Below are 13,259 nucleotides of genomic sequence, written 5' to 3' on the forward strand. Positions count from 1 at the left end.
TGCAACATGTTTTACAGAAAATGTTGGATACGTCCAACACGTTTTACAGGAAATGCTGGATACGTCCAACACGTTTTACAGAAAATGTTGGATACGTCCAACACGTTTTACAGGAAATGTTTGATACGTTCAACACGTCTTACAGGAAATGTTGGATACGTCCAACACATTTTACAGGAAATGTTGGATACGTCCAACACGTTTTACAGAAAATGTTGGATGCGTCCAACACGTTTTACAGAAAATGTTGGATACGTCCAACACGTTTTACAGGAAATTTGGATACGTCCAACACGTTTTACAGGAAATGTTGGATGCGTCCAACATGTTTTACAGGAAATGTTGGATACGTCCAACACGTTTTACAGAAAATGTTGGATACGTACAACACGTTTTACAGAAAATGTTGGATACGTCCAACACGTTTTACAGGAAATGTTGGATATATCCAACGTTTTACAGGAAATGTTGGATACGTACAACACGTTTTACAGAAAATGTTGGATACGTACAACACGTTTTACAGGAAATGTTGGATGCGTCCATCACTTTTTACAGGAAATGTTGGATGCGTCGATCACGCTTTACAGGAAATGTTGGATACGTCCAACATGTTTTACAGGAAATGATGGAGACGACGATGAAGACGATATTGAGCAGATTTTACTCTCGCGTTCATCTTGTTTGTGCTGCCTGCATGGTCTTAATCAATTCGCCCGATCATAGATCACAACAAAATGCGGCCGTAGCGCTGTTTGTGTAGAATGGTTCGGTTATTGAATACGTGCATGTAGTCGCCGGTCGTAGACATGGCCAACACATGTATTTCAAAAAAACAACATCTTCCAAGTCATTCACAAAATCCAACTGGTCATGGTGGGGAAATGTAAACACGTCTTGCGTAAGATGCTAAAAAGAGGGCGGGGCAGTTAGCGTTCCAGTTGATATTATAGTTCACTTGGGAGGTTACTTTCAGGAGTTAGGCTACTTTCCACACTCTACGGTATTATGCAACGTCATCGATGAATTGGTCGAAATGTACTTACAGGTGCAAATATTATGGAGTAAAATCAATAGGAAATAGCAAGATGTCCCTTCGAACAAATCTTCGGCCAAATGGTCTAAAAGAAACTTTCTTAGTAAGTTCACATACCATATAGTTTTACAGCAAATTCAAGCAGTATGAACCACATCACTTGAGCCACGTAACGTCAACTTTATTTATTTGCTACGTCTGAAGCCAAAATTAAATGCTCGTGACTGTCTATTGGGCTTCATTCATAGTGTATCCGGACAGTTGATTAAGAAACATTAGCTACAAGCCTACAACGGGCAACTATGAGAATGCACGATGCCCAAGAAAGCTCTCCAAGCCACCATACTTTTTAAGCATAACTGAATGTGTTTCAAATGTAGTAATCACGAGACGGACATAGCTCTCATCAAAAAAGACAAATTTGCAAAGTGCTATGGGATAGAATAGCCAGGGTATTTGCTTACAAGAAATTCGTCCTAATTATTTTTCATACGAATAGGAAATCTCTTTACGATGATTTGAACAAGCTTGAAACAAACCAGCAAGTTTCTTGGATCCTGAAATTGACAGGACGTCAACGTTAAAGGCATTCATAACAACAACGAAATACCGATAAATTAAGTAGTACAGAGAATAACATGTAAACGTTACATTGATCAGCTTGCAGCAATGACTGCAAAATTCAAAAAAAAACAAGTTTTAAATCACAGCACATGACTTGTATTTGGAAAAATACATTATTAATAAAAAAGAGGAGCAAATAGCTAGGATGATTTGATAGTTTGTTCGTGAAAATATTATTGCATTGCAAAAATTAAGAAATGCGTGATTACTAGCAAGTACAAACACGAAAAACATCTCATAACAATTATGCGAAACAAATAAATTTAAAACAAATGTTTTAATTTTTCCTATAACATGCATTCGTGATTGATTTGCAAATTCCCTTTGATTGAATAAGTTGATTTAGCTACAATGGTTAAGCTAAGATTTTGCACAGGCTAATGAAAACTCAACCACGGACAATTCAGCGCAGGCGTTGTATTGCTGTCATTTTACAACTCAAATGACGCCCTCCCAGATAAAATCCTGGGTCTACACCTGTACTAAATACGTACGTCATCGTAAGTAGCTAGAGTGTGAGCGCTTTTGAAAAATAAACAAATGGCAAATGACGATCTTATTCATGATGGTAATTTTTCAAAAGCCTTCATATTCTACTGATTACATGTACTTGTCGAAACGTTTAAAATAAAACGCTTACTTTTTAAGAAGTATCAAGTATTTTTTGTTTTACTAAGATACTATTTCGTAGTCGTAATACATTGTTACCTGTACATGAATCTCTTTGAAAATTGCTTGAACTATCCTAACAGTTAATCCTTCTTGAATCACCTTATAGCTTACCTAATTAAACATACATTAATAATGTTTGGTACATACAGAAGTGAGAAATCAGATGTTATCATCATATCAATCCCAAAGTATTATATAAAGTATAAGCTAATCCCAAAGTACTGCACTGTATAATACAATCATCATTACCAAAAAACTGTAACAATACAAGCTAAAGAATGACGCAAACAATGAGGTGAAAAACTAAAAAAAACTAAATAAATAAATAACTAGAATGATCTGAGTTTTATCCATAACAAGGCTGGCTAGACCACTGCACAAGCAAATTAGGAGTTCAGAATGAAGATAGACTGTTAAACCAGTCTTTTATGCTGTCATTGTTTGCTTTTAGATGTCAACCTGAGCCCAGTAAGAATTAAATGTACCAGATGAAATGCAAAGGCAAAAAATATGCACGGCAAAAAGATAATAAAAATGCATTCTTTGGCTTTAACAGTCAGTTTCACACAGATACAATACAACATACCAAAGCCAATAAACCAGAGAAGGCATGAGGAGCCAGAGAGAAATGATCCTTCAGACAATCACAAAAAAATTCCACCAAAACAGTAACTAATAATAAAGTGTAATAAATGTTGATTTTAAAAGAAGTATTTTACAACCCGAGATAAATTCCCTGTAACTTGAGGCAAACCAATCAAAAACTCAAGTTTATCAATTACTCATTTGTTTATGTAACTTATGCATATTTAAACACTGTTTTAGCAACCAGATTGTTTGTGTGAACAAAATCCTACAGTAGTCTGTGACCTTGTGAATATGAATGTTCATAATGGCAAAATGTGGATAAGAGTAAAGTGTGCTTAGTCACTAAATTATCATAAGCATACCTTCTTTCTTGAGGAGTTCATTGGTTACAAGCCGACAAAGCAACAAGCACAGCAGTTGTGTTCCCTTGCATCTTTTATCTGTTCCTTGATTGGTCAGATAGGGTCTGAAATTGAACAACAATTCAAACATCTCACATCTTACTACAGCCATCAATACATCCAGAAGAAAGTTGGGAAATTCTCTTACCCAAATGAATGATAGAAACATATATGATGTAAATGATGATTGAAAAAATCAAAAAGTAATTCATGCAGCATTAAAACACAGCACATTACATTTAATTTTACATTTTTTAGAGGAGAAAATGAGAGTTCAATCACCAACTGACAAGATTGTTTTGTTCCTGATAGTTTGGGTAGTTAAATCACATGTTAAAATGAAATGCACAACAATTTCTCTATTCCACCCATTCAACACATTAATAACATGAAGTTATTCTTTGCTATAAAAGGAATTCAATTTATTCTGTATAGTAATTGACCTCTATGAAAAAAAATGCCTCAATAAATCATATGATTACATTTATTTTCATACAAAGCAAGATTTTGTATGGTATTCATTTTACAACTACAGTTATCAACAATAATAAATGTCTTTCAATTTGATGGTGACCAATGTGAACAAACTTAGTTAATGGTTAATAATACCATGCTTCCAGATAAATGATCAAATAATCATGCAAATCTATCACATCACATGTATCAAGTGCAAGTCAATAAATCAGCAAAATTGTGAGAAGATAAACTTATACAAAATGGGCCATTTAGTTATGTTCTGGTATGTCACCAGTGATACATAGTTCTAGCACTTTAAGCCTTTCTCTACGCTTAGATATTTCTGGAACGTAACAAAATCGCTATTACTTATATCTAAAGGTGCAAAGTGACATACATTATGACCCCTGACACTATCTTGTCAGCGTTGTTAACTGTAAGATTTAGACTAATCTATGAATCAGAGATAACATTTTAAATTCTAGTTGATAAAATCAACATAATACACCACGATACATTCAAACAAACATATAAATTACCCTAACTTTTCCACGATCTGCAATAAATTAACTTCTTTTGAGAGAGCAGGTAGAACTTTAAAATAGGACGCTTCAAGGCATATTGAACTCAGACGGAAAATTACATTTAATAAAACTTTAACCTTTGTTAAACATATTGAGAACTGCACCGCGTTCTTCCTTCAATTCTTATTTCATATAATGGTCGACTAACTTGTCGGCCATGATATTTTCTAAATGAACTGAACCAGCGAACGGACTGAACGGACTGGAAGAGGACCGGGATGGCCGAACTGGACCCAGTGACTGAACCATCTGGATGGGGAGGGGGCGAGATGAAAGTGGAGAAAATTTTTTGACATGTAATCCATGATGTAATCTAAATATTTCCCAGACCTCTGGATCCCTTAAGTCTTAGAGAACTCAATGGACAGGTAACATGATCGTAGTTAATCATGTAAACGCCTAGAGTAATAACATGAGTATTACTTTATAACAGTGATTTACAAGACAGAGCAATTTCCCTTTCTCTATCTTTGTTAATTTATAATCATGTTGAAAATGAAATCGTTTGAATCATAAAGCTGAATCTTTGTTTGGTAATACCGATTAACATTGCAATCTGACGTACACAACTGACTTACCGCTGACACCAATCAGTTGAATAACACAGTTAGAGGCGCGGGAGTGACTAGCAGCGCTATTTAATTAAACTGTGGAATTTATAGCCATTTATTCGCTCAGCTACCAAAGGATATATGACCATGGCAACACCGCTGGAGTTTGTAGCAGTCATTCCAGGTTCTTATTGCGTGTGATTCTTGTCGCAGCTAGAAATATGATGTCAATTAAGACATCTATTTCATCTATGTTGTTGTATTCAATGGCACAACGTGTTTCCTTCATGCACAGTAAATTCTTATTTGCCAGAACTATCTTCTTTGTTCCCGTGTCATCGGGGTCGATAACACAACTTAGTCACAAATAATGGAGTGGTTTCATGATTCTCATTCCAATCGTTAAAATGGTTGCTTTGAAACTTGAAAGTGTGCACGCAAGCATATTTTACAAAATTCTTCATACACAAGACAGCGTCTTCAGTATTGACGTTTCAACGAGTAATTTTGAAAAACATCTAATTATTTAGAATAAATGATATTTTTGTAGTTCCAATTTCTTTTGCTATCATGTGACAATACAGTTAAAAACATTAATGCATATGATTTCAAATTTTGTTTCACAATGTTGATATTCACAATGTAGAATATATAATGAGTGATTCTATATTGAATGAGCACAGGTTTTGTTATTTTAATGACATGCAAACAATTTTGCCACCTATAAATGTGCATTTTCAGTATTTTGATCTTATTGATTTTCGAAGTCAAACTTCGCCATAAAATTCAGGTAACATTTCTTATTATGTTGTAACGTTTTAAGATAATTCGTTATTTTCTATTTATATGAGCATTCAATGCAAGCATGTTGAATTATAATTCCTATTGCTACAATAACTGTATAATTTTAAAGCAAACACAACCACAGCTTTACTAGACTTTTTAATCATTTATAATTTTTAAGCTTCATTAACAGAAAAAGTATTGTAGAAGCTGAGAAAGTATTAGAAATTCTATACGCATTTTTGTGCATGTTTAAAAATAAAGTTCGAGTTGATGTATTAGGAAGAAAATTATAACAGTGTTGCAGAGGGTTAGCCTCCGTTTGTGCTAAAATTTTCGATATAAATCCACACATTATAAATCCACACAAGTAACATTTGTATTTCGTACATGATCTTATGCGAAGCTTGCATATGTATAATATCTTGACTGACTTTTGTTATGACGCTTTTTAAGGAACATCGTGAAATGTTGTGAAGAGTAGGATTATTCGTATGTTAAGTTCCACTTCAGTAGATTGCAATATACAATATCATAAAATTTTGGGTGTGAAACGTGTTGTTATGTATAATAATATTTTTAAACAACATCTTAATAAGACTTTGTCTACGACCAATCTTCGCTGGTTGCAAATAATTTATGTTTTAAAACATTGTGAAAGATAAAACATTGTTTTATCTTTCAACGTAACGGACGCTTCACGCTACTGCACTCATTGAAAAATTGTGCAAAATTTGTCGTATAACGTCCCTCAGACCTGTGACACTGAAATTCCCGTATTCCTACAACACGAGTTTTTTGAGCATTCAAACAATCAGCGTCCGTATTTTCATAAGACTATTTCCTAATATCAAATTTTATATAATAAATGCATGAAATATTGAGTTGCTTTAGAGTATGGAAGGCTTTAGAAGGCCAAATTTTCATCTTGCCTTAGCGTTAGCGTATAACTCATAGCCTTTGCCTAAATATAAGTGCTTTAGTCTATTATAATTTAAATACCTTTAGAATTTCGTTGCTGGATAGTAGATACTTTGGAATTATTGCCATTTAATCGAGTCGGCATTTACGAAGAATTTTAGGTTAGGTAATGTACATTTGCTTATTTTAGTAAAATAGATAAACATTTTGTGAAAACATTCTTAAAATGAGCTTCATTCTTTAATTATATTTTAGCTATTCTGAATAATTTGAACTTTAACCACGACGTCCACGGGAAGGTACGCCGCTGTAAAGGTATTACTTACACACACGATATCAAAATATGAGCACATTTTTCTTGTGAAAGACTGCGTTTTTGTTGTATGTATACATAATATTTAAATGTTTAACGTAACTTTTGCAACATCTCACTTTATATGTTCATACTGCAAAAATTTGTGAAACGCGGAATTATTTCATAATATTTTTTCAAGTAGAATTGACAATATATGGAGTCTATTGTTGTGTGCTAAATGCTTACGTCTACTAACTGGTTCCTATTTCTATATTTTGTTGCATTTCGTGCCAAGAATTTTCATGTTTCATCGCATTAAATTAAACGCTCTGTTTGACTACAAAAATCCCTCAATAACTATTTTTCTTATTTTTCAACGCTGTGATATAATTTTGAATTTCTAATATTGCACGAATTGAGTTCTCTCCGAATCGAACAACCTGATGAATTTCAATTTGATGAAATTGCTGCATCATGTGTATCAAATTTGCAGTAATATTGTGCTTTAATTTCTGAAAATGAATGCATAAAATATGTTTAATAAGGAGTGAGTGAGACGGGCCAGGTCAACAAATTTCGTCAATTGCAGTCGTCAAAAAAAAACATTTTAGATTCTATTTAAATTGAAAAATATGCCAAATCTTGACTGTAGAAAATAGAAGACACACCTTAATTATCATAATGAATATTGATATGCTTGGAATGTCTATTTTGTAAATACATTAGATCCGCGGTGCAGAACAACAACGTTCAACACAGTTATTCAAACGAATTGTGTTTGGTTAAATTTTTGATAAAGAAATGGACAGTATCAACTCTTCTCAATTAAAGCCCATACCATCGTCTGAAAATGAAAGAATAAAAGAATTAAATGAGATCAAAATGAGTGGTGAAAATGCAGAAATAAATCCCAGGGCGTCACTTCTTTATTTTATAACTTCAAGTATGAAAATCCAACGCCATTCTAAATCTGCAATGATATTGCTTGTTGGAGGTAGTGGATGTGGTAAATCATCAACAATAAATCATTTACTGGACACTGGAGATGGAATTAGTGTTATTGAGACAAGTGATAACGAATCATCTACGAAAAAAACATCTGAGTATATTATTACTATTGACGAACCCAAGTATGAAGTGAGTGATTTAACCATGAGAATTATTGACACCCCTGGTTTAAATGATAGTGAGGGTGTTAAACAAGATGCATGTAATTTTGTATCTATAAAAAAATATTTGGAAACACATCCCGAATTTTCTTCGAAAACAAAGATTTATCCAAATCTTGTGTTCCTAGTTGACAGAGCCAGTAATAATAGAATAAAAGGAGTCATTAGCACACTTTCAAAATCCTTGAGAAGTATCAAGATGTTGAATATTGTTGACATCAGTCATCCAAATCTTGTTGTGATTTTAACACATGTTTGTTCAGTTGGCTACGCAAACCCGAAGAAATGGCAAGAAAGGATGCAAAAAATGAAAGAACGTGTGTCTGACATTGTTTTTGAAACTTTAGGTGTCAGAGCGCCAACTGTATTGATAGAAAATGATCCTTATGATGATTATGAACTAGAAAAGAAAGGAGAATTCACAATTCTTCCCAATGGTGAAAGACAACCTTTGAATTTATACAAAGCTTGCCTTGGCTTTCTCACAAAAAGCAAAGATGGAAACGATATCACAGATAAGTTTGGGCATATGGTGTTCAATGCTGCATTTACACGAAAGAAAAAGAAAACCATTAAAGGTCATGAAGTTAAAGCTAAAGTAGCAAGTAAAGAGGAGTTATCAGAGGAGGAATGGAAACTTGCAAAAGATTTTACTGAAGCTGCTGCAGGAGGTAGGATTTGTAGTTTTTTTTTTCATTTTTATTTCTAGCTATTAATCTTTTTTAATAAAATATTATTACATCAGTGAACGTTTCACTGCATTATGTAAAATACTGATATCGGATCACGCATTTTTTCCATAAACGTTATTTCCCACATTTACAAATATTTTCTGGAAGCAAGATTTTTCTGTAGAGTACTAAATTAAAAAAAAATACAGCAATCTTCAAAATTTCTGATCAATAATAGGTTTCATTAAAATATGCATCTTATTTTTAACACATTCTTGTATTTAGAACTGTTGTTTTTTAGAAGTTAACTCTTGAAATAAGAAAAAACTTTTATAGCAAGAGCAAATAACTTTTTCCATGTTTCATTAACGTTAGAAGCTAGTATAGGTAATAAAATGCGTTGAAATTTTTTTCGATTGTGATTAGTTGACTGAATTGCAGCTCAATGTGAAAATGTGTAATTGCACAGCAGAAAAGCTGTAATTGCAATGTAAATACTATAACTTGCTTGGCTGAAGAACAGTGAAAGCCAAACAAACCTATTTCAATTAAAAAAAACATGGCAGCTGTTGTAAATAAACGAAGTAAACAAGATTTTCACAATTGCAATCGTTTTAAATTCAAGAATTACAAAAGAATACAAAACAGCAAGTAGCTACTGTTTTTTACAAGTATTACCACACTGCAATTACACATTTTCACTGTGCATTTACAGATAAACTGCACTGTATTCAACCAGTCACTGCTGAGAAGCACATTGTTACAATTGCAAGTTTTTGTTCAAAGGTTTACCCAACTCACTTGCCGAGCGTGCAATGCAGTATATTTCCGAGAACAGCATCAAGGACGAAACTGTAAAAAAAGAACTTTTTGGGCTGGTAGAAACTATGAATGCGATGGGATTGTCGGATGATTCAAAATTAAAGCGCACAACAATCAGTAAAATCAACCATTGTCATGACGACATTATCACCGAACATGGCCTTCAAATGTTGGAAAAGCAATTTAACATAAAATGTGCTGAGTCGTTTTTTTCGGGTATTTGGAAATTTTTCTAACTTATGGCGAGCATCAAAAGCATTATAATAGTCAATTCATAAATAATTGTGGCCAATCCACAGTGGCGTAATTGGGTGTTCAGGTGTCAAGTGACGGAGGCCCCCGAGAATTAAGGGCCCCACACAAGAAATACAATATAAATTTATTAAATAAACAAAGTAAATTTATAGGACATCAACAACTACAACTTTGCAACTTTAGTATATATTGTCAATGAAATAGAAACATACATTTGTTGAGAAATCTTTACAATACTCTCAACAAAATAACATGCAGGGTATATTCGTGCACGAAAAAATATCGCGTTAGCTGTGATGTAAAAAAGAAAACACCTTAACTTATGCATCTGCTCTGTTGACATATTTTTTATAAAATTTTCTGTAATTTCCATAGCTACTTTGAAATAAAGGACCCGTGAAATAAAGATAGTTTAACATTTTATCTCTAATCCTTTAACAAACCATTAAAAATGCAGTTTCTGCTGCTCTTTTGTTTTTTAGCTTCAATTTCTTTTTTTTGTTTCTAATTGTGCTGTGGATGCTAAAGAACTCATTCTAGCATAAAAATACGAGATTTTTGCTAAAACTATAGGATACTAAACATTTAAAATTGGCTACTTTTTTACAACGACTCTCTAGTTAACTATGCACGTAACATAGCCTTATGTTAAAAAAAACTCGCAAGTAGAGGAAATATAAATAAATGTGTACGATCATTCAACCTATTTTCTACTGGAACATAACGGGGGTAACAAAAGCTATATGACGGAGGAGCCCAAATGCTTGTATTACGCCACTGCTAATCCAAATCATTGCTTATAAAACACTTACTTCATCGTATTTGATGAATAAGCGTAATTTCTAAAAACTTGATTTTTCTTTCTTGTAGCTGAATTTATTGGTCAGGGATACAACCTTCTCACAGACGACTTTGTTTCTGCTCAGGTTTTAAAATTATCTCTCGTTGATAATAAACAATTTGGCTTGAGAATTCCTAAATTTGCACAAATATTGAAGACAAATGAAACTGTAGACAGCGAAGTACATTTACAACGGAATGAAAGTTACATTAAGTCGCGCCTTTCAGCCTTGGGGCTAAATGTGAACATGGCACCAAGTATATTAAAGATGGCTCCAGAATTTGATGTAAATTACAGCATGGAGCGTGAGGAAAATGACTCAAGATCTTCAACCAGTACAAAGATATTAAAAGAAGTAAGAATCGCAAAGATTAATGTTGATGAATTTGATTCGAAAAAAATTACTTTTGCTGATGAATTTCGTTCTGCTGTGGAAGAACTTCCAAGTGAAAATATCGAAAACGAGAAAGTGATGAAAAAGTTCATAAATTTTTTCAATAAATTTGGTCAGTTTGTCGTCACGTCTGCATATGTTGGGGGATCAGTTGAATGTGATAATTATAATGACATCATAGAATTGTCAAACCGAGATGAAAATTATGTTGGCGGTATTATTGGTGCAATTATTGTGAGACTTTGGGCTAAACGACAAACACCAGTGAATACAGAAAGCAACGGAGTCTTGAAAACTAGATCCACTAAATGGAGAGGTGGGCATGTAGACTTGCAAGTTGAAGAAAAATTCCATGAATGGAAAAAATCTGTTGCCAATGACCCAGTGCTTTTAAAACATAAATTAACATTGCAGCACATTCACACGTTAGTTGGAATGATTGATAAAAAGAAAGGGAATCTCGCCAAACAAGCTTTCGAAAAAATGTTTCAGATTGATACTTTAGATACTTTAAGTCTTTACGGTAATGATTCTTCAAAAGCAAATTCGGAGAAAAAGGAACTGAAGCAAGAAAAAGCAGATTCTTCTAACACAAAGCTAAGTGAAGTTGAAGAACCGAGTTCTAGGGGATTAAGGAAAATGTTCGACTACATCAAAAACGTTTTCTCAACACTTGGTGATGCTATTAAAAATAAATTTGCTTGATTTAAAAAATAAGTCAAACTTCAAATGAAAAATTTGAAGCATCACTATTGCACTTTCACCGTTTAAATCTATTTTGTCTATTCGCTTTCAGTACATATTATTATAAACTACCTGTATTTAAATATTTAATTCACTCTGCAAAAAAGGCAATGAAAATGTAATAAATATGCCAAAACATGTATGTAATAAAACAATTTAGAAAAATTTGCGTTGATTTTAAATGTCTAATATAACTTTACACATCAACATAATTTTCGAAACTTTATTATAAGTAAACGTATGCTTTTATGGATATCAGTGATTAAATGTCCCACAAACCGAGGACATTTAATAAGCTTTCCTCTCTTTGCCGGACGATTACTAATATCCCTTAATAAAAACATGCGTTTACTCACAAAAAACCATACAAAACTCAAGGTCAAGGAACCAAAAAACTTGTGAAGTAAAGAATTAGAGGTAGATATCTTTACTGGATTTTTTGTTATTTTACCCAGATTACATTTTGCTACTACTGGTTTGACTCATAATATCATCATTTGCTTTTTTGTGACACATTTCATGATGACAAATAATCACGTCCAACTGTCCAAGACAGCTCTCTGACAAAATTGGCAACAATTTTAGCGATTACAATTGTTTTGCTATTTTTGGGCAGACAGTTCGTGTTGATTGTTGTTACTTTTTTCTTGAAATATTTGCAAAAGATTATTTTTCCAACAATTCTACATGTGTTGATTGTCTAGACAATGATTAATCGAACGCTTGACAACTGATCACAAAATATTTAATTGTATTTCATGCTTCAAAAGTATACGCTAATCCCAAAGTACTGCACTGTATAATACAATCATCATTACCCAAAAACCGTAATAATACAGGCCCAAAGAATGACGCAAACAATGAGGTGAAAACTAAAAAACTAAAGAAAGAATTAACTATAATGATTTGAGTTTTATCCATAACAAGGCTGGCTAGACCGCTGCACAAGAAAATAGGACGTTTCATTGCATATTGAACTCTGATGAAAAATTACATTTAATAAAACTTTAACCTTTGTTAAACTTATTGAGAACTGCACCGCGTTCTTCCTCCAATTCTTCTTTCATATAATGGTCGATTAACTTGTCGGCCATAATATTTTCTAAACTGAATCAGCGAACGGACTGGACAGTGGACCGGGATGGCCGAACTGGACCCAGTGAATGAACCATCTGGAGGGTGGGGGCGAAGGGAAAGTGTGGAGAATATTTTTGACATGTAATCCATGATGTAATCTAAACATTTCTGCTGTAATATAAAATTATGAAGTGGTTCATTGGTTGTGACAAATCCGATTGCGATTTTTTTTTGTGTTGACACGCAAAGCATTGGCTATTTTTGAAATGAGTTAAACTTGAGAAACGTATTCATATCTCGTATTTCTTGATTTAGGAACTACGCAGTGTGCAGTACATGGTGCAGTACCATTGAATTTAAAAAACATGGAACGCT

At 33.3% G+C, this 13,259-nt stretch overlaps 2 protein-coding genes and 1 long non-coding RNA gene across 8 annotated transcripts in view; 1 reads left to right on the forward strand and 2 right to left on the reverse strand.

Annotated features, from left to right (window-relative positions):
• LOC124444596 (polycomb group RING finger protein 1-like) overlaps positions 1-13,259 on the reverse strand; it is a 38,671-nt gene that overhangs the window by 4,149 nt on the left and 21,263 nt on the right. The gene's annotated exons all lie outside the window — the stretch shown is intronic.
• On the reverse strand, positions 567-4,558 carry LOC124443695. The gene is made up of 6 exons (XR_006947728.1): positions 4,439-4,558; positions 3,283-3,386; positions 2,919-3,004; positions 2,369-2,443; positions 1,154-1,593; positions 567-909 (listed from the first exon to the last, which is right to left on the reverse strand). It is a non-coding gene; the product is annotated as an uncharacterized LOC124443695 (long non-coding RNA).
• Positions 5,045-8,644, forward strand: LOC124443693. Of its 6 annotated transcripts, none has more exons than XR_006947726.1 (5): positions 5,045-5,702; positions 6,704-6,777; positions 6,872-6,915; positions 7,638-8,048; positions 8,428-8,644. XR_006947726.1 is itself a non-coding variant. In XM_046994191.1 (2 exons), the coding sequence occupies exons 1-2, from the start codon at positions 7,713-7,715 to the stop codon at positions 8,449-8,451; spliced, it is 360 nt and encodes a 119-aa protein (XP_046850147.1). In that variant the 5' UTR covers positions 7,286-7,712; the 3' UTR covers positions 8,452-8,644. The 6 variants fall into 6 exon arrangements, 1 of the variants encoding a protein (XP_046850147.1); XR_006947725.1 differs by having other exon boundaries at positions 5,046-5,702; positions 6,704-6,782; XR_006947723.1 differs by having other exon boundaries at positions 5,062-5,702; positions 6,872-6,931.

This window comes from Xenia sp. Carnegie-2017, unplaced genomic scaffold (genome assembly GCF_021976095.1).
Source record: "Xenia sp. Carnegie-2017 unplaced genomic scaffold, XeniaSp_v1 HiC_scaffold_21, whole genome shotgun sequence".
NCBI classification, from domain to species: domain Eukaryota; kingdom Metazoa; phylum Cnidaria; class Anthozoa; order Malacalcyonacea; family Xeniidae; genus Xenia; species Xenia sp. Carnegie-2017.

Excerpts from the sequence above, each read along its gene's own strand:
- LOC124443693 (XM_046994191.1), top strand. The coding sequence starts at position 7,713 with ATGGACAGTATCAACTCTTCTCAATTAAAGCCCATACCATCGTCTGAA. Across the intron at positions 8,049-8,427 it reads TTGACGAACCCAAGTATGAA|GTGTCAGAGCGCCAACTGTA; the intron begins GTGAGTGATTTA and ends TTGAAACTTTAG.